This window comes from Monodon monoceros, unplaced genomic scaffold (genome assembly GCF_005190385.1).
Source record: "Monodon monoceros isolate NGI ecotype Baffin Bay Population unplaced genomic scaffold, NGI_Narwhal_1 Super_Scaffold_1, whole genome shotgun sequence".
In the NCBI taxonomy this organism is placed as follows: Eukaryota; Metazoa; Chordata; class Mammalia; order Artiodactyla; family Monodontidae; genus Monodon; species Monodon monoceros.
Window position 1 is genome coordinate 86,810,465 of NW_021703765.1, and position 27,357 is coordinate 86,837,821.

The 27,357-nt window shown below is 50.7% G+C and overlaps 1 protein-coding gene across 3 annotated transcripts in view; it reads right to left on the reverse strand.

The window, feature by feature from the left end:
• The window catches only part of GOLGA3 (golgin A3), a 44,722-nt gene extending 17,634 nt beyond the window's left edge, over positions 1-27,088 (reverse strand). The window contains exons 1-12 of one of the 3 annotated variants that reach the window (XM_029223857.1): positions 26,996-27,088; positions 21,310-21,622; positions 19,070-19,192; positions 16,180-16,292; positions 11,220-11,878; positions 10,445-10,556; positions 8,290-8,596; positions 5,875-6,077; positions 3,177-3,314; positions 1,505-1,666; positions 867-1,235; positions 27-104 (exon numbers count right to left, since the gene is read on the reverse strand). In XM_029223857.1, the coding sequence (XP_029079690.1) occupies positions 27-104; positions 867-1,235; positions 1,505-1,666; positions 3,177-3,314; positions 5,875-6,077; positions 8,290-8,596; positions 10,445-10,556; positions 11,220-11,878; positions 16,180-16,292; positions 19,070-19,192; positions 21,310-21,442 (2,397 nt within the window). In that variant the 5' untranslated portion in view covers positions 21,443-21,622; positions 26,996-27,088. Of the gene's footprint in view, positions 1-26; positions 105-866; positions 1,236-1,504; positions 1,667-3,176; positions 3,315-5,874; positions 6,078-8,289; positions 8,597-10,444; positions 10,557-11,219; positions 11,879-16,179; positions 16,590-18,949; positions 19,193-21,309; positions 21,623-26,995 lie in introns of those variants that run through there. The other 2 variants (XM_029223850.1, XM_029223866.1) reach the window with 2 other exon arrangements.
• Positions 27,089-27,357: the final 269 nt, after the last annotated feature.

Below are 27,357 nucleotides of genomic sequence, written 5' to 3' on the forward strand. Positions count from 1 at the left end.
AAAGCAAACTAACCCCACGTTCTCACCTTCTGTTGAAGAAACTGCTCCTTTGTCTTCTGTGCCTGCTTTTTCAGGGAGGCAGCTTCTTGCTGCAGGTGCTCCACCTGTGAGGGACATGTGTGCAGACATTACACGGATGGCTCCGGGAGGGCCCTGTGCCTCAGGGGGACACGTGTGCACAGACGTGCCTCCGTGCCTCCTGTCCTAGAAGGTTACAGACGGGTCAGCACCTGCAGAGAAATCTCACCTACTTCCTGGAGGGAAAACGTGCCGACTTCCTCTTGTCCTCGACGCTCATGGAGCTGGATTCGAAGACAAAACCACTCCCGACACTAACTCTACTTGCTCCACACCCTGCAGCTTTCTCGTTCCGTCTGTATTTGTTTACTGTTCACCCACATCATAGCATGGCAGCTCCCGGGTGTGGTGCGCTAGGTCATGTGCGCACACACCCGGACCCTCGGCCGTCTCCCACCCTCACCCACCGTCCTGCCGACACGTCCAGGGTGTTGCACTGGGTCAGGCAGTCAGGAAGGAAAGAACCAAAGCCCCACGCTGCTTCTCCCAGGTCTGAGCTCCTCCTCACAGGTGCACTGAAGCTGGTGTTTCTTGGCAGATTACTTTCAAAGCTCCAAACAACTCGGTTCCCAGTTCCCAGCCAGGTATCTACACACCCAGCCACTAACCTAGGACTGGAAGTACCCCATCAGCTGCTGTGGGCCCCTTCCCCAGCTGAGCCCTGGGCCCTCCCCTGGAAGCGTTCTTCCATGTTTCAAATAAAGAACAAAACAAAGGACCAAACAATCAGCGTTACTTCTTGTATATGTGATTTCCACTCGTAACAAAGTGACAGCAAACTGCATTACCTGGCTGGACTTGATGGCTAATTCCTGTGTCAACTGCTCTAAAGTCTCTGACGTGTCCTGGGCACCCTCTTCCAGGCATTTTGCCTCTCTATCAAACTCCTCCCTGCCGCTCTGGGCTGCCTGCACAGCCACCTCCAAGACGATCTTCTCGTTCTGCAGGAAACGGATGGCGTCGTCCCTTGCAGCGGCCTCCCCCTGCAGCTCATCCAGCCTGGCCTGCAGCTCGTCGTAGTGTAGCTGCAGGTCCCCGAGGGCCTGCTCCCTGCTCTGCAAAGTCTCCTGCGTCGAGGTGAACTGCTTCAACAGGTCCAGGTGCTCCTGCTGCAAAGCCTCAAGCTGCTGGTCTCGCTGATGCAAAGTCAGCTTCACCTAGGAAAGAAGGAACCATAGTCAATGTAACCGCGCTTGAATGAAAACACTGCGTGTCCCAAGAGTTTTTACTTCTTCCGTGCTTGGGTTTTAAACAGTCTGGACGATGCTCTGGAGGCAGCCTTCTGCGTAAAGCTGCGGCACAGAAGACTACAAGCTGAAGTGAACCCCCGCCGGGTCTGACGACGTGACGGACAGACCAGCGCCAACGAGCCCCGTGAGGCTGGCCACGGCCCCAGGGCAGCAACAAGAGCGCCCGAGGGGCTTGCCTGCTCCAGCTGCTGCTCCAGGGCCGCCGCCGAGGCCACCGTCGTCTGCAGCTGCTGCTTCTCATCTTCGAACTCCTCCAGCCTCCTCTGCAGGTCCTCCTCCACCATCGTCTTCGCCTCCTGAATCTGCACAAAGGCAGCTTCCTGGTCCAACATGTCAGCCTGGGCCCAGAAGACAGAGCATTTTTTAAAAAGCAGGATAACCTGTAGCTATAGCCTCGGCGGGCAAGCCCACCACCCTGGAGAGAAGCCATCGTCCCCGTCACCATCCTGTCCATGACCCACAGAGAGAGGGACCAAGGGGACGGGGGCAGAAAGCTGGTGCCCTCCCACTGCCAAGACAGGCCACCAGCCGATTCCTCCACCCATGGCTCCCCTGCTGACCCTCAGGCCTGGCTGAAGAGAGAAGCAAGCAGACAACCCAGTTTTAAGAACTGGGATAAAGTGGTGAATGAAACTGCCACAGCCGCCACCGCCGCCACCTGCGTGAAGACAGGCTGTTCGGGGTGTGATACACGGCACATTCTCTTTCACAAGATTACTTCCTTTTTTTTTTTTTTTTAAAGATTATTTATTTATTTTTGGCTGCATTGGGTCTTAGTCGTGGCATGCAGGATCTTTCGTTGCGACACGCAGGCTCTCTAGTTGAGGCGTGCGAGCTCAGTAGCTGTGGTGCACAGGCTTAGTTGCCCCACGGCATGTGGGATCTTAGTTCCGTCACCAGGGATAGAACCCGGGTCCTCTGCACTGGAAGGCTGATTCTTTACCACTGGACCACCAGGGAAGTCCCACAAGATTACTTCCGGATGCCACTTGCTAAGACTAGAGACCAGGGGCCGTGGGGCAAATATGGCATTCCTTACGTCCTATGTAGATAAGACGCAACATCTAGGAGTTTTCTTAGGGAAAAAACATTAGCTTATAACTTAGAATTTTTTTAGTTCTTTGACACTGAGCCCTTGAAGCATGTGTTTGACACAACACGACTGTCTTTCATCATCCACGTCATCCGTGAGGACAAAGGAGCACGTGCAGATAAGCGGGGATATGGGAGACCACAGTCACAGGACACCAACCTTCTGTGTGACCGTGAGGTTCTCGGTACACAATGCCAGGATGCCGTGTACCCCTTTTCTTCTTTACTTTTCCCAACAAGCCTATTAAGTAGGTATTATTATCCATATTTAATGAAAAGGGAACAAAGCCCAGAGAGTTAAGATATTAAGTCCAGGGTCTCACAGCTGACAAAGAGCACAGGTCAAAGCCACTGCATCTCCCTACCCTGGGATAATCCACAGAGGCGGCTGGACACGGTCCTAACCAGTCCACGTGGCTGTTGGAGCGTGAAATGGTAACGCAGGCTGAGGCCGGAACTAGGCAGTTCAGAGGAAGGCCCAGGTTACCTCTGAGAGTGCAGAGATGAGGGAGGGGATAAGCATACAGGGAACACGAGGAACAGAATCCCGAAACCTTAAATCACTGCACATGGCTCAAAGGAGTATTTTAAAAGATATGCATACGTACGCACGTATGTAGTACTAATGTTTACATATAGTTGTATGTATTGATATATTTCCCTAACCTTGATCAATGTCAAAAAAAAAAAAAAACCCCAAACCCCCAAACCCCAAGACAACACTGACACCCCGCAGCCCCAGAAGCACGGCCCCACCTCGATGCCCTGGAGCTGGGCGGCAATGCGCTCCTTCTCCTTGATCGACCTCTGCTGGGTCTCCGTCAGCTGGTGGGACAGGGACACATTCTCAAGCTTCAGGTGCTCCAGGAGGCCCGCCTGGCTCATCTGTCCAATCTTCAAAGAAAAACACCACAAGTCGAAGGTTGCTAGATTCCAAGCACAAGCACAGCCCAGCCAGTCCCTGAGGCCACCAGGGTGAGGGTCTCTGTACAGCGCTGGCCCCTGGGAGGGCCGCTCCCCAGGACCACCGCCCCCGCAGGGCCTCCCTGCCCACCCTCCTGGCAGCCACCATGACACTCAGGCCATCTGTGTTCTGTGTACTTAAGAGGAGCCAGCCAGCAGCCCAGAAGTCAGCGCTCATCACCCCCACGACGGTGCGGTTTGTTGTAAGACCTACGTGACAGTTCCCACTGAAGGGGCATCCCTGAGTCCGGAGGTGAGGGGCCTCATCTGGGCGGCAGGGACAGCCAGGAATCTGCCCATCAGATAAACTGACCCACGGCCAGACACACCTTAGGCCCTGCCCTCTCAGTCCCCGACTGTCCTGGTCACGCACCAGGCTGACCCTGGCCACTCCCAGGAAGTGGCACTGGCATCCGCCCCGGTCTGACCCAGGCCACGCAGACCTGCGAGCACGTCCCTTCCAGAGCCGACGCGAACGCTCCTAGACCTACAGGTGCCCAATGCGACCAGAAGCTGTGAGCTTCAGGGTCTAAGATGGAAGCTGCCCAGAGCAAGGAAAGGCGTCATTCGCCGGGACTTCATCTCAAGGCAACAAAAGAATAAAGACTACCCTGCGTTCTTCTCCAACCTGAACGTTCCTGGGACGCTTCCACGTTACTGGAGAAAGAGGGTGAAAATGTACCACACGCGGTAATTAAGGAACGCTGACCTGGGTGTCAAAGGAATTTGAAAAAAGCAGTTATGGCTCTCAAACTGCCATTCCCTTGGACTCTTTCTCCACTTCTGTCTTCCAAATGCCATTTCTGACTTAGCTCAGGATATAAATCTGGATTCTTTAAATATTTCATGCCTCAAATAAATGCACGACAGCTTCAAAATTGCATTGACTTGCAATTATTTCCAAGCACATGGTAAGTAGAACAAACGCTTATTTATGCTAAGGACGTATTTAAGCCAGGTCCTCTAGCTTAAAAAATACACAACATAAGGACTTCCCTGGTGGCGCAGTGCTTAAGAATCTGCCTGCCAATGCAGGGGACACGGGTTCGAGCCCTGGTCCGGGAAGATCCCACACGCCGTGGGGCAACTAAGTCCGTGCACCACAACTACTGAGCCTGCGCTCGGGAGCCCGTGAGCCACAACTACTGAAGCCTGCGTGCCTAGAGCTCGTGCTCCGCAACAAGAGAAGCCACCGCAATGAGAAGCCCATGCACCGCAACAAACAGTAGCCCCAGATCACCGCAACTAGAGAAAGCCTGCATGCAGCAACGAAGACCCAACGTAGCCAAAAATAAATAAATTTATTTTAAAAATAGATACAACAAATTTTTTAAAATTCTATTTTTTTTTTTTTTTTTTTTTTTTTGCGTTATGCGGGCCTCTCACTGTCGTGGCCTCTCTCGTTGCGGAGCACAGGCTCCGGACGTGCTGGCTCAGTGGCCATGGCTTATGGGCCTAGCCGCTCCGCGGCATGTGGGATCTTCCCGGACCGGGGCACGAACCCGTGTCCCCTGCATCGGCAGGTGGACTCTCAACCACTGCGCCACCAGGGAAGCCCTAAAATTCTATTTTGTATATTTGTAGACTTTAGATTTTTTTAAAAAGGAGCATTTGGTGGAGTTAGTACTTTACATCCTCTACTTGAGAAGTAAAGTTTCAATGTTTTGAATATTGTAACAAAAAAGGTACAATAGTTTACTTGGATAAAAAAAAAAGTGGGGAGATAAAATAAAACCCACAGCAAAATTCAAAAAGAAGACAGGCTGACCAAGGCACCATCAGCACCCTCACAATCGGTCCAATTAGTCCAAACACTGAGATTTGGAGCAAAGTGCATTTCAGCATCTTGCCTACTGCTCCCAAGAGCACGCCTCGGCCCCGGTCACCCTGCAGACCTGGACTCACACCTGTTCCCACTCATGCAGAATTAGAGGCTGACACTCTGGTACCCTAACAACACAGGAAGAAAGCGAGGATATGGGAAATGAGTGTTCTCTGGGAGGATCTGGTGACCAGGCAGCTGGAGAGCTCTGCCAGGAGGTGGCGTGTGCCGTACTCTGTGCACGTAAGAAACGCACCACAGGAGGCGGTGACGGCGCACGAGAGCCGGGGAGCAAGCGGCCCGAGACCCCCGCAGGTGTGGATTTGACAGCTGGGTTCCAACGACAAAAGGTGACCCCAGAGAGGGGACGGGATGTACGACTCAGAGCGAGGAACACAGGACGTCCCAGAGAGGGGGATTTTAGTATTTAAAATGCTCAAGCAGAAGCTGTGAAACTCCCTGTGTCAGAAGGTCACAGAAGGCGGTGACCCCTCCCCGCAGGGCCTCCCTGCCCATGTGGTGGGGTGTGGGCTAGATGGGTGCTCAGCAGATTTTCAAACAACCTATGGGTGAAGTCTAAACTCAGAAAAGTCACTTCAATTTAGGGAAAAAGCAAGTGTTCCACACCAGATGTGCAGCATGAGCCACTGGCCACGGCAGGGGCTGTACCTGGATGTGGGCCATCTCGCCCTGCAGCCGGACCCGGGCCTCCTGGGCCAGAGCAAGCTGCTGCTGGTACCACTGCCGGACACTCTGCAGGGACGCAATCTCGGCCTGGGACGCCTTCAGCTTGCTGGTCAGCGTAGTGCGCTCCAGCTGCACCTGCTGCAGTTGGCTCTGCAAGGCTGTCATCTGCTGCCGCAGGTCATGCACTGAAACAAGCAGGCAGAGACGCTCAGGGGAGCCCGGCCGCGCCAAAGGTCCCGTCAAGCCGGCTCCGCAGACAGCGGCGCATGCTGGGTCCCCTCCTCCTCGGCACGACGCCTTATATGCAACCTCAAGCGCCGAGCCACAGGTCCCGGGCATCCCGGTTAGGGTCTGGTCACTGCTCATCAACTGATCAACACACAGCCTTGTTTTACGTGTGCTTCTGCTGAAAGACACCTTGCTTCACTTTCTTTTGATTCATTAACGCTGAACTGACAGTCGACAGCGCTGTACCTCGTGCCTGTGCAAAGCTTGTCTATCACCCATGCTTTCTCCACAAAGCACATCACGGCCTTCCTGCACTTAGGAACACCACACAGTGTTTGGGGTTAATCGTAAAGAGCAAAACCACCCCAAAAAGCACAAAAATGCAAAAAACGTGGCACTAAATCGACCATTAAAGGACACTTGTGGTACAAGAGCTGAACCGAGAAGGCTGAGCCTTTTTGCACATCAGGTGACCGCAACCCTTCTCTGCTCTGCACCTATCTGCAAATGACCAGAAAGAGCTGTGAGTGCTGGTGGGGGTACAAATACATTTAGTGAATCGGAGAATTCACAATTAGCAAATCTACAAACAATGAGATCGACTGTGTGTCCACAACGTTGCCATGGGAGCTTTCTGGCTCAAGACTTCGGCATGATGACGTCTGTGAGTCATCAACAAGCTCAGGAATGGTATACACACTAAACCCTGCTGGTCTGCTGATATGGTCAACACTGTTGAGGGCAGGGCAGGAAGGGGAGCAGACAGGAAATCACAGCAGAAACCCAAATCATAGTACAAACAAAACCAGTCAATTATTTAAAAAATAAATTACACCAAGTATTTAAGAAAACACTTATGATTCTAATGATAGTTTCCAAAAATTTAGAACAAAAAAACACGATAGGATCCATGACCCCTGATGTGAAATCCTTGGGGATAGATGTGCCTCAGAGTTCAGAGCAGTGGGGCTTTAGGATGGCAACAGGAGCATCTCCCCCGCATCCCCATATCCCCCAGACAGCAGACACACCGACAGCAAGGCGTGGGGAGGCTGGCACTGCGCTGGGTGCGGGTCAGTCTGCTGCCTGCCGAGCTCTGGTCTGGCCACGCCTTGCAACCCAGAGCAATACAGAACTTCTTGGATTTTATAATTTTCTTAAGGGATTGGGTACCATAAAATGCTCAGAGACTAAAGTCAGTTGGCTGTTTTATTTCTCAGCTGGTGCTTTCCCCCCCCAGGATCCGGATAAAGTTTTTGCCACAGCGGTTTGTCACTTTTCCTTTATTTCATCAGATCTGAAACCTCGTCTCACAAGTCTTACGGCCAAGACTCCACGTCGGCAGACACCGTGGTCCTTCACAGAAGCCCCGCCGCACCCCGCTCACATCGCTCAGACGCCCAGACCTTGGGGACAAGAACGTCATCTCTGCAGCCTGCACTGGAAGACCAGGGTCTGGGCTGACACGCCCTGGGCTCTGAGCGCCATTCTCCCACCCCCTCTCCCCCTCCTCCTGTCAGCACAGTGAGATGTCGTGAGCCCACAGACCACACTTCTTGGCGCCGGCCGTGTGTGGAGCGTGGGCTCTGGGAATGGAGTATGCGCCCCCAAGATGAGCAGAAAGCACGAGGGAAAGACACACAGGTCCGCCGTGCCTGGCCCACCAGCAATGTTCCCTGACTCCACTGTTCCATCTGTCTATCGTTCCAGAGGGGGTTCCCAGGGGGATCCGGCTAGACCCAAAACCTGAAATTATGGAAGGGAAAATAAAGATCTACTACTCAAGTGATGCTTTTAAATATTTTAAATGGCGCCTGCAATTCTGGAATAAGCAGGCAGATCTAGCCCCCAAACACCAATGGACTGAGAAGGCAGAAGAGTGGAAACGATTACTTCTGACAGTCAGGGGTCCACAGTCCATTTCTAAGACCTAAGCCGCCCCCCTGATGCGCATGCAAAAACGTGCAGAATTCCTCAAGCTGAACCAAAAACAACACTACTTTAGGCAAGTGGACACTTCATGTATAAATCAGAAGGGAGGATAACCCCCAGCACACTGATGTGACAAAGGTCAGTCCTCAGAGCAGACGAGACAACCCCTACCAGGGGCACAGCCCCTGGGAGCCTGCGTGCGACTAAGGGACAGACATGCAGACGCGGGATGCTCACCTGTGTTGTCCTTGCTGAGGATGCTCCTCTGCATCTCCTCCACTTTGGCCATGAGTCTCTGGTACTGCCCCTCTGCCAACCGCAGGTCGCTGTTGGAGGAGGCCAGGCTAGCATTCTTGGCTTCCAGCATGTTCTGCAGAGCGCTCATTGCCTGCTCGAGGTCCCAGCAAGACTGCTTTAAGGTGTCCACCTCCGAACTGAGCGAGTCCTGCCTCTGCTGGCTGCTGTGGCTGTGCTCCAGCTGTGCCCGCAGCTTCGTGTGCAGGGCGGCCAGCTGCGCTTGCAGCTCGGCCTTTTCTTTAAGTGCCTGGAAAGACCCACACACAGCCACGCTGACATTCAGGAAAATAAGTCGCTTCCACCCTGCGTATTAAGAGGGCTGCCAAAACACAGCCAATGAGACAGAGAAACATGTCCAACAGGTGAACTTTACAGGAAAGCACCATGTTTTCCAAAACATTCAGTCACCTCTAGCATTACAGTTATCCAAAAAGAAGGGGTTTCTCCAAACAGGCGCAAGAGGTAGGAGGGGTGAATACAGAGTCTGCCTGTTTTCCGCACGCTGGCACCTGGGCAGGACAGCACGTGGGAAAAGCTCTGCAAGCACCCACTCACCCACAAGGACGCTGGAAAACATATTTGTCCAAAAAACAAAAAAGCGCACAAGCATGCACAAACACACAGTGTAAGAATACCCGGAGTGCTGAGGGATCTCTAAAAGATGAAGAGCAGCCAGATTCAGATCTGGGGAAAACAAAATCCACAGAACACGTCTGTGGGGAAAGGGTGCCATTACATAGGAGAGGCTCGGAGGGGCTGCGGCCAGGGCTGCCGGGCACGGAGCAGCCTGAGGCACAGTCTGTGCTACGTGGTAGGGCCACGGGGACCACTGTCCGAGGCACCCAGCAGGGAGAGGAGAGGTGGGGCCTCGAGAAGCCCTAGGCCCCAGGGGCAGCTGAGAACAGACACTGAGCAAAGGGCACGACCCCTACCCACCCATCAGCACCTCCCACCCACCCTGAAGTCAGCCTATCAGGGTGTGTATAGCAATTTCAAAATGCAAAGAAGAGCAGACAGCTGCACGTCAACACGCAATAGCAGAAGACCAATGTCATGAAGACAAACAATAAATTCAACAAACGGAAAAATACCCAAAAAAAGTGAGTTAACTGAGCAAACGCAGTAAGATTTTTTAATAAGTATAATCAGCATATTCACAGAAATACCGAAAAGTTTTGCACCCGTAACAATCCACAAAGATCTGGCTTGGACACAGCTGAAGAGCAAATCAAATCCCAGGAGGATAAGGAGGTAAAGTAAAAGCCAGCTAAGGTGCTTCGATTGTTCAGGGCGTCAAACTCAGGGGAGGTGGACACGTACTTGCTGAGGTCACGTTCTACAGGAGGACAAAGTGAAAATCGTGTGCAACTAAAATTAACCCCGACACCTTGGTAATCACCTCTTCAGTTTAGAGTTTTATGTACAGAGTCTGTGTCCCAGGACCGTGTGAACCAAAGAGTCATCAGACGTGAGAAGCACATTCAGCAGAGTAAGCACTCTCGTGTGCACGGCTCCCCCGCCCGCACAGCGCAGGCTCCTGAGGGGAAGGGAGAGCCCCCTGCCTCGACCTCACACCCCCCAGTGCTGTGTGCTCTCCCCCGTCTCCGTGCCAAGCGCAGAGGATCAAAGGCAGCTGAACTGAGTTACTCTAATTGTTGATCGGAAAGCTGAAAATTAAGGGATGGAAAATGATTCTTTAGGCATATGCTAACCAGACAAAGCAAAATTCGTATCAGAAAAAGTAAAGAAGTACTAAGGGGCAAAGGTGACAATTTCACCAGGCCAGGAAAAGGTGAAATCCACCCCAAAGATTTAATTGTCATGGACTGTTAGGTCTCTGACAGCAGAGCTAGGAAGCCCCCCAGGCAGATCCTGATGGAGATACAAGGAGAAACCACACGGAGCGGAAAACCAGCACACCTCTTTCCGTGGCTGACAAATCAAGCACAAAAACGTACAGCTACAGAAGACGAGGCTGCTGCACTGCTGCTAAAGCTTATTCCTAAAGACACGTGTAAAACTGTATGCACGAACAGGAGCTGCACATTCTTCTCAAAGACATGGCACATTGATACATCCATCAAATCTCCATTACCTGACTAGCCTCTAATGATAAAGCTTCCAGCTGTCCTTCGAGTCTCATTTTTTCTTTAAGAACCTGCAACATTTCATCATGAGTTTCAGCAACAGAGCTTTCCATGGACACGCTGGAGGATAAAGGCACAAAGGATCAGGCGGTGGGAAGATGACCGATCATTGTCTTTCCTTTACACCATCCATACTCTCCAAATTCCACACCCCTCTGCTCCTCTCCCCCAATTTAAAAAAAATTAGTAAGTAAAAAAGATTTAGGGGCTTCCCTGGTGGCGCAGTGGTTGAGAGTCTGCCTGTCGATGCAGGGGACACGGGTTCGTGCCCCGGTCCGGGAAGATCCCACATGCCACAGAGCGGCTGGGCCCGTGGGCCATGGCCGCTGAGCCTGTGCGTCCGGAGCCTGTGCTCCGCAGCGGGGGAGGCCACAGCAGTGAGAGGCCCGCGTACCACAAAAAAAAAAAAAAAAAAAAGATTTAGGTAGCGAGCCAAAGCTCTTAGGAATGCTACCGATACACTCTCGCCCACAGCACGGCCTTTTCAGCCACCACATGGCCAGAACGTCCTCATGGAGACATGAGCCCCCATCACATCTGTGCAGTTTTAGAGACAGGTCTACACAGATCCTGGAAGGCAGAATATCTTAACACTGCAGGTGATTACTCATTCGAGCCAATTCCACTTCTTACAAAGAGACAGAGTGCATATAAATGAAGCATTAAAGACCAAGGGGGGACTCGGAGAGGAAGGCAGTGCCTCGCAGGCCCGGCGTCACCCACCTGCTGCAGATGCTGTCGGCCCGGCTCCGCGTCTCCCCGTTGACCTTCTGCCTCTGCTCTTGGCGCTCGGCGGCTGCGGCCTGGAGGACATCCGAGATGGAGGGGAGCTGGCCCAGGGCGCTGGCGGCGATCTCCTGGCTGCTGACCCCACAGGGGGCCTGGCGCACGCCCCCCGTGTTCACTGGAAGGCCGGCCGTCCCTCGGGCGGAGACGCTGCTATAGGAGGAGCTGTCACTCTCGGTCCCGTCAGCCTCGGACACATTGTCCCCCGTCAGGGACGCATCCTCCAGGCGGTCGTCGGCCTCGGGACACAAGCTGAGCTCAGACACCACTGACGTCCCACTGCCTCGGTTCTGCTCCAGGGAGGCCCTGGCAGAGTCCGGAGCTGGAACATTTCCACCAGAATTCCGAGCGTCTGAATCTTCAGTTCTGTAATCAGCCAGAGACCGAATTTTGCTTGATTTGAAACTTTTTTTCTCCTTAGGATGTGCCAGGAGCCCTAAGCTGCCCACCTTCGGCCCCCGAGGGACGCTGGTGCGCAGGAAGGAATATTCTTTGGTCATAGCCACGGCACTGGCCCTCGGTAAGGTTTCTGGGTTCAACATGAGTTCAGGATCAAGTGTGCTAAAAAGTCTCGTTTTAGTTACAGGTTGACTTGACTGAGAAGGAAAAGAAAGTACAAAAATTATGTTTAAAATTGACAAGCAGCATTCAGAAATTGCCATCCAGAAAGGCCACGCCGATTACTCAATGAGGGCTCCCTGCCACGCAGCCGCGGCACGGGCCTCCCGTGCTCTGTGACTTGCTGCCTCCACGGGGCCTCGGGTGAGAGCCAAGCACATGCCTGACTCTGACCCGACGGCAGTTCCAAACACCCGCCAGAGCACGTCCTTCCTCCTCACACCTGCTTCACACAATATTCCTGGCTATTCTCCCATGATAATTCTTTTACATAAACCTTGAAATTTTTCTTCAAGTTAAGAAAAAAGTCCTGTTGAATTAGAACTACCTTAAATTTATAATTACTGAGGGGATAATGAGCCACTTCCCCCCATTTATTTATATCTGTTGCCTGACCTTCGACAGGGGAAGTTATGTAGTGTTTATCTAGAGTCTAAACCATTTTTGTTGTCATTTAAATTTAATACTTAGATATTTTGTTGATATTATAAATATTATCTTTTCCCACTTATTTCATAACTGGTGATACTAGGACAACTTGATTTTTCATATTTGTATTTGAAACTGACAATTTCTAAACCCCAATTATTTTAATAATTTTATATTTTTATAAATTTATAATGACAGCAATTTTTCAGTTGATTCTCCAGCATTTTTCCAAGGTGTTACCAACACCTGCAAATAACATTTCTCCTATTTTTTCAATATTTATATCTCTTGCTTCTTTTTCTCATATCATCATGTTAGCCAGAACTTCCCAAGTGGCCTTGAATGAGGCTGGAGATGAGGGGAGACACCATTCCTTGGCGCTGAATCAACATGACTTTCTCTTACGATTAATATTCTATGTTACTCTACAAAGTTAGTGCAATCCCAAAGTGGCAAGGGACAAGGTGGGCGAGGAGCATCTCAAAACGATGCTGGGATACAAGAGGAAGGATAAATGAGCCAGAGCAGCAAGGAAGAGTTAGGGGCATGGTGCGTTGGACATGCCGGGCCTCCCAGATGGTAACACACACTATAAAGCTGCCATAATTAGATCCACTGAGAATGAGAAAAGAGTAGGTGGGCTGATGACACAGAACACAGCCCAGGAACTGGTCCAAGCATAGGTGGGGTCTATAGATATTTAAGAAGCACCACAATAAGGTAGCATTCCAACCAGTGGGGAAAAGACAGACTACAAAATAAGCAATTTGAGATAACTGGCCAGCTGTCCACAAAGAGGCTCACTCCCACCTCTCGCCTCCATCCAAAACATTGCAAGTGGATTAGATTTACACAGAAAAAAACACAACTTTTTAATACTTTTTATACTATCTCTTACTTTTAGCATAAGAAGAAAAGAGGTGAATTTACTTATATCCTTCAAACGGGGAGATCCTCTCAAATATGACATGAACCCCAAAAGAAGTAACAGCAAAAACTGAAAGTTCTGACTGTAAACATTCAAATCTGATGTGCAGGGAATTCCCTGACGGTCCAGTGGTTAAAACTGCACTTCCGGGACTTCCCTGGGGGTCCAGTGGTTAAGACTCCGCACTCCCAATGCAGGGAGCCTGGGTTCAATCCCTGGTCAGGGAACTAGGTCCTGCATGCTGCAACTCAGAGCCCACATGCCACAACTAAAGAGCCTGCGTTTGGCAACTAAAGATCCCGCATGCCACAACGAAGAGCCTGCACTCAGCAATGAAGACCCCATGTGCCGCAACTAAGACCTGGCACAGCCAAATAAATAAATATTTTTTTAATTGAATTAAAAAAAAAAAAAAGACTGTGCTTCCACTGCAGTGGGCACGGGTTCGATCCCTGGTCAGGGAACTAAGATCCTGCAAGCTGCGCGACACAGCCAAAAACAAACAAAGAAAAAAACTGATGTGCAGCAAAAAGTATGCCAAAAGAAGTCACGGCGAACTAAGAAAAAATTGTTTGCAAAAATACTAGAAGGGGATAACTTCCTCATATACAGTACCAACATAACAAAAAGACAACCAACAGAAAAACAGACAAAGACCAACAAAGACACCCAAACAGCCAACACGCAAAGAGGCGCTGACTGTTAGGAAGTACTGGGTTTTTTCACTTATCAGAGGACAAACATTCAATTTTCATTATTTCTAATGCTACCAAGGATCTTACAGACTGCTAACCGGAATGTAAACCAGTCCATCCTACGTGGAGGGCAATATATATCAACTAACATAAAGCCTTTTACCCAATAATCTGACAGTTAAGGATTTACCCACAAAAGTATACCAAGACACAAAACATTCCCTGCAACACTGTTTGCAATTTCAAAAAATTAGAAACCACCTAAAGTCAATCACTGTGGGTTGGTTAATGCAATGCTGGTACATACACATGGTCACGAAGGATGAGGAGGGCCTCCACTGTGTTGATGGAGAAGGAGCTAAGGACAGGGGAGTGAGAAAGGTTGTGTGAAGAGCAGTGCAGAGAGGGGGCTCCCCCGCATAAAAATTATCACCACCTCTATGTGAAGGCACATGCGTGGAGATGCTCTCAAACAGGGGAGGACTTTCATCCATCAATGTCTACCATTTAAACATGAGGTTTGAACTACATTCCTAAATAAGTAACTTTCTACTCCTAGTTTGTTTTTGCTTGCCTGTTTTGCATTTTTTGAATCGAGAATTCTGAGTTTTATCAAATACCTTTTCAGCTACTGAGATGGTCATTAAGTCTTGCCACATGGAACGACCATTATGATGAGTTCTATCAACAGATTCTCCCATTTTGAACTAACCTGTACTCTTAAAGAAAACCTCACTCGGTTTATGCTACTCCATGAACCGACAGGCCATGCTGATGGGTCACAAGCACAGCAGTGGGGAGCACAGCTCTGTGCTCAGATAGGCAGGTTCAAATCCCAGCTCAGCCGGGGGCACTGGCAGTCACTTCAGCTCTGAGCTCCCCTGGGTCACGGGGAGGGCCCACCCAGATGCCGATCTGCACGAGGACGGCCCCTGCCAGGCTGCACTCTCCTCAGCCAGCCCTGCCCCAGGGTCTCCAGAGCAGGGGACAGGTGGGGGCCAAAGTAGCCGGCATCTTGCTGCCTGCCTTCCTTAGTGCGGCGTGGGGCGGGGAAGGCGGGGTGACCAAGCAAGTGGGCCTGTCAGGTTGCTCAGACCAGTGTGTGATGAGCCCAGCAGCTGGACAGAAGTTATCTTACTGAGGCTAAGGTTTTATACACATATATGCATACATATAATTTTTAAAGATGGGAAATGATGTGAAACTTCACACTGAACTCCTGACACATTAACTGCCTAACGTTGGATGACCCAGGCAGAGCTTGGACTTGTGGTGCAAACCCCTAGGAGGCAAGCTGTGGAAAAGCTCGGCACACAGACACTGTCTGGTCTGTATCTTGGCTCTGCTACTTTACCGCAAGTTCCTTACCCGTCCGAGCCTCACTATAAAGTCCGTGGGGAATTTAACACAGTGCCTAGCACACGTAATTACTATTGACTATTGACTATCATTGTAATGTTTTCTGGCAGGCCATCTGGACAGATCCCTAGAAGTCCCTGACCGGGTGGGAGCCTCTGTCAGTTCAGAGCCTGGTGCTGTCCCTTCCAGTCCATTTACATTGGCTTCAGAGCCCTGACGCTCGAAAAGCCAAGGTTCTCTCTTGGGAAAACAAATGGCCAACCTTGATGAGGACCTGTCACTACTAAATCAATCCCCAAAAGCGTTTTTTAAGTTTGTTTAGTTTTAAATTCCTTTAATTTGACATTTTTCAAGTCCACAGAAAAATTGGATGAAGAGTGAAATGAACCTTCATACCCCCCTTTCTTAGAGTCACTCGATGTGATTAAAAAGACTGCTTTCATTGGTATCCTAACGAGAGTTTCATACCTGAACAAAACTGATTTTAGCAAAGCATATGGACATACTTACTATATGTGTGGGACGTGGCACATATTCTAACACTGTACAGCAAAGTTCAGTAGAAACTGTGCCACTTATACAGTAAACAAGCCAAACCCAGGACTGGCCGCTCAAGCACAGACAGCAGTTCTGCCCAAGTATTTGTTGGGCAGCCCAACAAAAAGGCAGCCTTAGAGGGAAGAAGGACCAGATGGGGTGGGAACCAAAGGGTGGGAACTACATGACAAAAATGATCCTTGCAGAGAAGCACAGAATCCCACCCCCCCAAAGAGAGAAATAAACAGCAGATCCTGGAATTATGTCTGACCAATTGCTGTTTTTCACACGTGAGGTTTTCCACTAGCTCATCCGAGAGAAGGAGACTCACTCTTTCCTGCTGGCGCTTCGCCCTGTACTGTCTGAGCTGCTCTTCCAGCTGCTTCCGAGCCTGCAGTCGGACCTGCTGTTCCTTCTCCAGGGGCACTGGAGCCTCTGTTGAGCCTGAGGTGGGGAAATGGCCATTTAGAAACTCACAATGCACCAGGGCACAGAGGACCAATCAGAACGGGAGCCTGGCTGTTTTGTGTTTTATTACCGATATGATTTAGCTTTGAACGACACACGGCTGTCTAGTTTGAAAGAAGTGTTTGCAGATGGAGAGAAAACTGCGAGCCTTGGACACTGACCACAGAGAGGACCCACCTGGTGGCAGACACACTGGCCAAGCACAGGGGCCGTGCTCGTGCCACGAGTGTATCGCCCCCTATGGGCACCCGGCTGGTAAAACAGGACACGGGCGGGGCTTCCCTGGTGGTGCAGTGGTTGAGAATCTGCCTGCTAATGCAGGGAACATGCGTTCGAGCCCTGGTCTGGGAGGATCCCACATGCCACGGAGCAGCTAGGCCCGTGAGCCACAACTACTGAGCCTGTGCGTCTGGAGCCTGTGCTCCGCAACAAGAGAGGCCGCGATAGTGAGAGGCCCGTGCACCGCGATGAAGAGTGGCCCCCGCTTGCCACAGCTAGAGGAAGCCCTCGCACAGAAACGAAGACCCAACACAGCAAAAATAAATAAAATTAATATATATTTAGCCTGAAATAAAAAAATAAAACAGGACATGGGCAACCTGTGCCTTTTAGTAACAAAAGAACTGAACTTGAAATTGGTGCCAGTGTGAGTGTTCTGAGGTTCTCACCAAGCTCCAAGTCCGCTCCCTGACGGTACAGAGGAACATGAGAAGCAACCCTGACGGGACGACAGCCGCTGAACTTGCCTTCTTCATGCAGTTATGTCTGGGCCCCTCACCTCAGTTTCCTGCCTGAGGCGACTCCAGTCCAGGGTCTCTGCTCAAGGACAGGAGGGGAACTACTCTGACAACTTTCTGGCTAATAACAAAATTTTAAATATCTAAAATCCAAACCTTTCACTTCGGGTAAGAAAAGGGCCGAACAGCGAGTGAAAGGGAGGAGAGCCCCAGGTCTCCCCAGGGGGGTCAGACAGCAGGATGACGGGAGCAGAGAAACGCCGTAACTGAGCCCCTTTATGGGCGGAAGCATCTTCAACTGTGGATTCTAGGAGGTAAGTAGCTGCCGCTGAATTTCACTAGGAATTCAGCAGTGTTGTCACTAACTGTGCACTCATCACTCAAGAGGTCTCTCATACTTTTCACAACGCTGAGTGGTCCAGACAGCAGAGACCTAGGAGCTGTGACCTCAGGCAGGGAACCGAAATCAGCAAGCGCAGCACCAGAGACATGGCCTCGGGGCTGGGCTGGGGGCAGGCGAGCCGGGTGGGTACCTCGGGCCAGAGCTAACATACTCCTCAGGTCAGGACCCAGGATTTCACACAACATCTTGGCTGACATGCTAACAGTTAGTTTACAGAGATGTTTAAAGTACGCTGTGGCCCTAACAAAATAATGCCTGTGAAGAACCCTCTAGTAACCAGGGAAGTGGGAGCTGCAAGTGAAACTATCAAGGCAGCATCACAGCACACCCATCAGACTGGTAGACTCAGAGGAAACAGCCTCTGTGTCCCCTCACAGGGCGTCAGCGCCCTGGCAATGTGACCACACATGATGGAGGTAAACACAGCTGTTGCTTCTGACCATGAATTCTGCTTCTAGGGTGGAGCCCATAGAAACGAAAGCACCAATGCTGCAAACATGCATGGGGAGATGCTCACTGCAGTACTGGTCACGTGGCTCTTACCGGCCACACGCGGGGCTCCTACCAGCCTTAAGAGAATAGATACGGAGTTGCATCAGCTGATCAGCTGATGCGGGGCAATATCCACGTGATAAAGCTAGGTGAGGAAAGCACACAATAATGTGAGGGACATTAACCCCATTTTAAAAAACAATGACCCCCAAACCTTGCTGTTTCCAGACGCCTGTAAAGGACTATGTGAGAATGTGGCTGACCTGGACGGGAGGGGAGGGGAAGAGGTACTAAAGGGAGGATGAGGCTTAAAAACAGCACGTGTGAAATGATCCCATTAAGTAAAATCACACAAGCCTGTGTATGAAAACCTACATGTTAGAAAAAGGCCTGGAGGTTTCTAGGGCTCAGAGGCTGCCAGTTTGCAACTTGTTCACCCATGAATCCCCAGAGATTGCACAAAATGAACACTGATTAAAGTAACTCATAAAAGAAAGCCTTCAAAGTGTACTGTCGGGCTTCCCTGGTGGCGCAGTGGTTGACAGTCCGCCTGCCGATGCAGGGGACACAGGTTCGTGCCCCGGTCCGGGAAGATCCCACATGCCGTGGCCACGGAGCGGCTGGGCCCGTGAGCCATGGCCACTGAGCCTGTGCTGCACAACGGGAGAGGCCACAGCAGTGAGAGGCCCGCGTACCGCAAAAAAAAAAAAAAAGTGTAACTGTCAAGATCAAAACCCCACTGGCTGCTTGCTCACCACTCAGGGTGACAAAAGACATGCATGCACAGGCCCTTTAAACTTGGGCCTCAAGCCCAAGTGACCATCAGGCCATGATGAAGTGTATCTTGTCTCTGAAATGGAGCTAACTGCTAAATGTACGACCCACCACAGTGATAAAACAGCAAATGGAAGGGGGGTGCAGGGCCTGTGCCTCTGAAGGATGGCGGGTGACAAGGGCCCAGGGGTGGGGGGAGGGGGAGAGCCCCGTGGGAAGATGCTTACACAGTTGCGTTTCTTGCATAGGAAGACTGAGTCTGAGGGACTGCAAAGCTTCTTTTCTAACACTGCCCTCAGCACTAGTCCCCTGAGACTTCCTTAGGTTGTCATGGAAATCAGCCACACCTGGAGAGGCTTCAGGACCCACTGACAGCGGAGGGTCTGGGAACTGTGGCGCCGGCCCATTCGGACAGGTGTCCCCTTGGCTTCCTCCTTCATCTGAAGCTCTGTCTACCTCGACACCGGCACCTGGAAAAGAGGGTGTGCTGGGCCATCATGGTTTTAACAACTCAAGCAGGACAAGAGGGGATCTAGATACGTGAGCAATCTCCACATGCCATGGATCTGTTTACTCTGAGAGGACAGCAGGATCGTCCCCTCCTGTGGGCGGTGAGGTGGGACAAGTCACTCGACCTCACAGAGCTTGACACGCTCACCTGCAGGACGCCCTCCTCACCCTCTGCGCTACGGCTATGGAATTTAAGTAGTAATGTTTCCTCCTCATGTAAACAAGACCAACAAGAAATCTCACGAAAGTCTGTTTTTTAAAAAATAGCAAAAAAACCCTACACATGCTTAAAACATAGTTGACGATGTTTCTACCAGGCGTTGCTAACAGCAGTGCTAACCCGTGTCACAGCCTCATGTTTTCAACGGGCTGATTCCAAACGAGAAATCAAAGGCAGAGTCAGAATAGCTGCTGACAATGATTATGGCAAAGCTGAGCACAGAACCCAGAGTCCGTGCTCATGGCTGACAAACACCTGACGGATACAAAGCCAAGTTGACCAGTGGTGACTACACACGGCTACCAAGCTCACTCTCCTCCACTAACACTGTTATGAGTAGACTTGTTTATGCTCTAACTGAAACCTATTTCTGCGCCAAAAGGAAACTAGAAAGAAAGCACTCTCCCCATGACAGACCGGCCAGTTGGCAGACAAAGAGCCAGGGAGACGTGTGGAGGGGCTTCCAGGCAGGTGCCAGGGCCCCAGCACTGCAATGCCCCGGCCTCACACAGGGTCAGCATCACTTGGCTCTCATGACGTACCCAGTATGCATCCAGGAAGTTCCCTCTGTGCCCAAGCAAATTTAAAATGGGTTTCTGTCACTTGAAATGTGACTCCCAACTAACAGAGCTACTTACTGTCATGTCTCTCTGAAAGGAAAACCAGAATATAAACGGGGCACCCCAGACACAAAGCAGAGCGGGGAGACCCACCACCACCCTGACACAACCATCTGTTGTTTTACACAAACAGCCCTTCAGTCTCCTGCTGGGGTCGGGGTCGGGGGAGGAATCCTGCATCTCAGATCCAAGTTAATCGGGTCAGTTCTGCTTTCTGACAGGCTTACTTACGGATCTAGGAGAGTCTCTAAACCTTCCTGTTTACATAACAAAGTCATTTTTTGAGCATCATATTGCACTTTAAAAGAAACCTAAAAGAAGGCCCAATAAATAGTAAGACTTGTTTCCAAACACAAGCCTAATTATGGATAAACAAACAACGATGACGACACACACACGGCCAGCACCATTTCCCGGGTGCTTCCCAGGTGCTTGCATTTCACATGGGCCCTCACGACCATCCCGAGATGCAGGTACCATTCATCTTTCCGTTTTCTCAAGAGGAGAGTGAGACTGAGATAAATCAAGGATCTTGCTTGAGGGCTCCTTGCTGTTAGTGGCAGACCTAGGAGCCGTCCCACTGTAGAGCTCTTGGTCTCGGGCCGAGCCACACTGGCCTCACCTGGCGTTTAAGGAGCAGTAACCAGCAAAGCCATTTCAGGTGCTTGAGCACTGTTTTACAAGAACAGGAATGCACTTTCTGCTAGTAAATCAGTAAATACACACGGTAACGATTTTCAAGCACACACCGACCAGGAAGGGGCATGGAATGGAGTGGGTAATTCACCCTGTACTTCCGATGCACAAATAACACATTAGATAACATGCAAATGTGATCCAATAATCCTCAGATCACTAGTGGACCATTTCTGGATCCCAGTTAGTAAAATTCTGGCAACTAACCAAAAAGGTAGAATGTTAGGCAGGGCACAATGATGTGTCAGTGAAGACCTACAGAAGCCTTAACGGTAACCATGCTGCTCTGTCCTGCTGGAGCAGAAAGCTCCACAAAGTTCCCGTTCTATTTAACATGCGTGGTGCTTGATTCAAGGTTGGCATCAACTAAAAAACAAAACAAAACAAAACCCTCATCTGATTACTAAAAACACACTTTGAATGAATTAAAAAGTTCATTACGGTCTTAGACACCACAGGCTTCCTCCAAAATGCACACTGACCCATATTCTCCTGTTTGAAGGCAGAAAGTCAGCAGCACACAGAGTAACTGGTGACTTACACTGGGCTTCATCCCACTGGTCCAGTGATGTCAGGGAGCCAGTGGGCTCTGGGGGGGCCTCGGGGCGAGCTGAGATCCCACTGCCGGGTCTGTCCTCCAGCAGGCCTTCCTGTACGGCCACTGCACCGTCCATGGCTAGGGTGACACGGGCTGGGCTGACAGTCGGGGGCTGCAAGTGAACTGCGAGCGAGCTTGGTTTCTGCCATCAGCAACGGCCGAGAGCTCCTGGGATGGGCCGCACCAGGGTTGCCATTTTCGGAAGATTTAAAGTCTCACAAATGGCCTGAAATCAAACCAAGTAATATCATGATACCTGACAGGAGAAAAAAGAGAAAAAAGGTATTATGAAACTTCGTTTGCCAGACTTGAAGTAACAATTCCAAGACTAACATTTGGTTCCCAATTTGCATCTGTATAATAAACAAATATAGATTCATTCATTCAACAAATAATCCTTGAGCACCTACAACATCCTAGGCTTTGAGGATAAAATGCTGAACCAGCCCCACCTGGGCCCATCCCTACAGGGTGCCTGCACTGGCGCTGGCTAAAGACCGTCCCGCCAGGGTGAGAAGCTCCACAGTCGGCGCTAGAATCGGCAGAGGTGGCCACGGAGCTGGGGGTGGGCCTTGGGTGACTGACGAGCTGAGTCTGTATTTATTTAAATTTAACTAATTTGTGTGTAAATAGCCACATGTGGCCAGTGGCTTCTGTACTGAACACACAGGCCCAAGAGCTCCCAGGGATCAAAGGGCAAGCCCCTGCCCCAGGAGACCTGGCATGTCAGTGCCCAGGCCACAGCTCAGATCCAGAGGGCAACATGGAAGACGCGATGGCGTGGGACATGGTAAACTGGACACTGTTGGAGGAAAGCACAGGGGGCGAGGACAGAGGGAAGTAGCCGTCCCGGGATGGGGGCAGAGACAGCATGTCACAGCAGGTAACCAACGCATCCTTCATTTCTCGCAGGATCTGCTATCTTTCAGCCCATCCTGCCAGGCTGAGTTTAAGGTGGCAAAACTTTGCCCCAAGTCTGGGAACTGCTTATCACATTTGAAGTGTAATGAGGATACTATCGCGGGTTTCAGGACAAAAATTTACATGACTTTCCTCCCCAGCTTACAAATCCCATATAGACATTTCTGAAGAGCCTAAGCAGGAGCTGACTCTCACTGGACAGGCAGGTGCGCCTGCTTCTCCACAGTCCTCTGTCACCCTGTCACCCACAAACACACAGCCTGGGGCTGGCACAACCTGGTCTACCCCGTGGTGAGGCTCAGCGACGGGAACCCAGTGGTGTTTGGCCCACAGCTCCAATCATCCACACATTCCCCTCTGCAACCTGGCGCCCGACAGGCCAGCGATACCATGGATCAATAACAGTGCTGTTACGAATATAAAAAGGCTATGGCCAATTTTTTTTTTTGTGGCTACGCCTCTCGGCTTGCAGGATCTTAGTTCCTGGGCCCTCGGCAGTGAAGGCGCAGTCCTAACCGCTGGACAAGCAGGGGATTCCCTATGTCTACTATTAAGTGTAGAGCTAGTTCTAAGGGTTTGTACTTGAGAGGACCACGGATAGAAATGTGTGAAAACATGGGTAACTGTTGCCAATGCCCTTCTCTCCTTGACTCCAGGCAAATCTCCATGGACCCTTCCATGTCTACCATCAGGCACTGCTCTCAAGTCCCTCCTGGGCCTCAGGTAAAGCACGTGGCCCACTCGCTTCTGCCATCACGATACCCCCTGCAAGCATATCACACCGCAGTGTGTGTGTGCCCATCTCTTCCATCACGCTGTAAGATCCTGGATGCAGAAATCACGACTCCAAGTCTGCCCCTACCCCCTGGAACATCCCCTGCACAGAGCAGTGCTCAGCACAGGCTACTGACTTAAATCTCTGCCTCACCAAGTTCCACCCCTTAACAACCAAGCTAGTGGTTCCAAAACAAAACGATGACAGTATTTGCATCCTTGGTCATCCACAATGCCTTGTCAAATACAGAATAAGTCTGTTTCTACTAAACGCAGTTGGGAGCCGCAGTTCTAGTGAGGGCAAAGAACACCCTGGGAGGTATAAACTGGGAGAGCTGCACGTGAATGGTCACAGGCAGGTAAGCAGTGACAGTGACCAGGAAGAGCGCGACAGCCAGTGGGACTGGACTTACCTACGGAAGACGGAACATGCCAACCAAAGGAGGGAGGGCACAGGGGCAGCCAAGGAGCCACAGAGAATGCGCCACCGAGGCAAGCGGTGACCACAACTGACCCTGACACTGTGCGGGAAAGAGGAACACTGGCCTAGATGTTCACGTCCACTGAGGAAGGCAGGCCAAAGACAAATGAATCAGGCCGTCTGAGCCCAGTGCCAACGCACACTCCGCTCACTGGCTTCCCTTTATTTGGATTTCTTACTAAACAAGAAGCCTTCTGATTCCCAAGGAGCCCTACCCCCTCCAGAGATGGATGGTGCAGCCGCCGAGAGTTCGAGACCCTGTGACTGTGACTTGTTCTGGTAACTTATGAAGGTGGCTCCTGTTCACATGCAGCTCTTCCTGAAGCCAGACAAGAGATGGAATTCACAGACCACCAGAAGCAGCCTCTGGTGAAGGGACACTTCTCCCTGTCCATAATACCCTGACATTCTCCGTGTATCCTCAGCCTCCTGTGAATTTTACTTAGCATGATTCAGTTGTCCAGGGCCTCATTATCTCAGACGGCTGACAAAAACAGGGCAAGGAGGGTCAGACAGCTGGGAGCACATCACAAGGAAGCTGTTAGTAGTAACATGCACACTCCATTTTGTGATTAAAAAGCAGAGATCAGCCTAATCACAGTACTGTTTTTGACCATGTGCATTCTGCTATTTCCCAGAGGGAAGAGATGAGGCAAACCGTCACTTAGAACTTCGCAAAGTGCGTGTAACTCTAGGTCCATCACTGTCTGACATCAAGAGACTTCAGATCAAGAAACTACCATCTCAGGCACCTATGTGACTTCCAGCTTCCCCCAGACAGAAGATTACATGGATTTGGTATATGCACATTAACAGCTCCATCTACCCCATCTTCTTTAATTCCTATCGGCAATTAGAAACAACAGAGCATGGGAATTCCCTGGTGGTCCAGTGGTTAGGACTCTGGACCACCAGCACATGCACTGCCGATGGCATGGGTTCGACCCCTGGTGGGGGAACTAAGATCCTGCAAGCCACGTGGGGCAGCCAAAAAGAAAAGAAAAACAACAGCATGGCCGAAGTGAAAACCCGGAAAGCCTAATGTTACCATATAGCAGTGTAATGTAAAGGACAGACTCAGGTATCAGACATCTTGGCTGCAGGTCCTGACTCCCCGACCCTCACCTGTGAGATCATGGGCAGATTTCTTAACCACTCTTAGCCGGCGATCTCATCAGCAAGATGATGAGAAAAAGAATAAAAAATCTGTGCCAGGATTAACTGCACACGTCCCATGAGCTCAATAAATAGCAGCTATTATTATTAGTGTTATTTTCCCTTCAATTGCTGCTTGTCAAAATCAATAGGTAAAAGCCAACTGAATATATTCTCATTCAAGAAAGTATACTGGGCTTCCCTGGTGGCGCAGTGGTTGAGAGTCCACCTGCCAATGCAGGGAACACGGGTTTGTGCCCTGGTCCGGGAAGATCCCACATGCCTCGGAGCGGCTGGGCCCGTGAGCCGTGGCCACTGAGCCTGCGCGTCCGGAGCCTGTGCTCCACAACGGGAGAGACCACAACAGTGAGAGGCCCGCTTACCGCAAAAAAAAAAAAAAAGAAAAGAAAAAAAAAAAGTATGCTGCTTTGATAAAGAAGATATGGTACACACACACACACACACGCCAGAATATTACTCAGTCATAAAAAAAAGAACAAAATTTTGCCACTTGCGACAACATGGATAGACCTGGAAGGCATTATGCTTAGTGAAATAAGTCAGACAGAGAAAGATAAATACTGTATGTTATCACTATGGAATCTAAAAAGAAAGCAAATGAACAAATATAACAAAACAGAAACAGACTCACAGATACAGAGAACAAACTAGTGGTTACCAGAGAGGTGAAGGGAAGGGGGAGGGGCAAAGTAGGTGAAGGGGATTAAGAGGTACAAACTACTAGGTATAAAATAAATAAGTTACAAGGATGCAATGTACAGCACAAAGAATATAACCAATATTTTATAATAACTTTGTATGGAGTCTAATTTATAAAAACATCAGGGCCTTCCCTGGCAGTCCAGTAATTAAGACTCTGTGCTCCCACTGCAGGGGGCATGGGTTCGATCCCTGGTTGGGGAATTAGGATCCCGCATGCTGCACGGCATGGCCAAAAAAACAAAAAAAACCCCATCAAATTACTATGTTATACTCCTGAAACTAACATAATATTGTAAGTTTAGTTAAATTTAAAAATTATACTGCTGCTTAAGGCAACTGGCTAAAAAAAAAAAAGGTTACTTTTGAATCTGAGTAATGTCAGATGACTTTTATTTCCTTTTCTTGCCATTCAAGGTCCACTGGAACTGAAGGCTATCACTCCAATAAAAAGTTATATTTGCAATATTTAAGGGACAATTTAAAATGTAAAAAAAAGAAAAATCCACGAGTCACCTGTAAATGGCTTACAACGTCCCAGTGTTTTTCAATCACACTGACAATCAAATCTAAGCCTCTCACCACGAACTAGGACGCTGCATACCATCTGACCCCTCCCTACATTGCATCCTTGTTCCCTATCATTTTCTTCCTTTTTCATTACATACTTGCCATACTTCTCTACCTCAAAACACCAAAGGTACTCCTCCCTCAGGGTCATCACACTTGCTCTTCATTCTGCCCGAAACACTCTTATCCCACAGTTTTGCTTGGCTAGTTTCTTGTCACAGAGGCCTTGGCTCAAAAGTCACCTCCGCCGATGGGGTCTCCTACAGACCCACCCCAAGCACCGCCCAATACTCTCTCAGCAATGACCTCATTTATCCTCCGCATCCCTCCGCGACAGCGTGAGCTCAGTGAGGGCAGGGACCCTGACACGACTTCGGCTCTGGATCCCAGCACCTACAATGAACAGTGCCGCTTACACGACCGACACTCAACAAACAGTTGCTGAATGAAGGCCGAGCTGTTCACCTGCATCACCTGCAGACTTGTGACTACGCCTGACCCCACTGCCTCTGAAAGGTATCACTGCACCAGTGAAACGCCTCTAAGCACCCAAAATCGAGATGGAATCGAGGTGGACTGAGAGGCTGAGAGCACATGGGCTCTTTAAACCAGGCTTCACACTAACCACCCGACACCATGTCACACATGTCATCTTGACAGAAGTTCTGCAAAAGAACAAGACCAACAGCAGTTGTGGGCACCTCTGAACAGATCACTCCCCGGTACGGGTAGACAGCGCTCCGGAAGGGCTCGAATGTATGTATATTTATGAAGCCAGTTCCCTAACAGCTACACAGGCCGGCTTCCAGGCCCGGAGGCTACCAACGGTGAGGAGCCGGACTAGCGCGGGGCGTTGTCGCTCTAGGCGGAGCCGCAGCCGGCCCTCCGCGTCCGCCCCGGTCCCGCCGCCCTTCGCCCGGCCCCCACTCCGACCGCGCCGCGGTTCCCTAGCTCCCCGCGCCCTCCCCGGCCGGAGCCCCTGCCCAGGAGCCACCCCGCGACCCTCACCCCGGCGCTGAGGAAGCCGCGGCAAACGCCCCGCCCGGCCGCTCAGGCGGAGACGTGGCCCCGCGCGAGGCGGAGCGCGGCGCGGCGACGGAGTCCGGCCCCCCGGAAACAGCCAGTGCGCGCAGCCTCCGTTCCGGAAGAGATAAGGTCCTCTTCTGCTAGCCAGCAGCCGCCCTCGGGCCGGGACTGCTCCAGCTGCAGTGTCGAGATCGAGCTCACTCACAATTGGCCCAAGGCGGATTTGAAAACTTGAGTTTGGGGCTCTTTCCCTTGTCAGAAACGCAGCTCCCGGACCTGCCGGACCAACTCCAACAGGAAGCCGGGCAATTGAGCTTCCGGCGGAAGTGGCGTGCCTAAGCTCT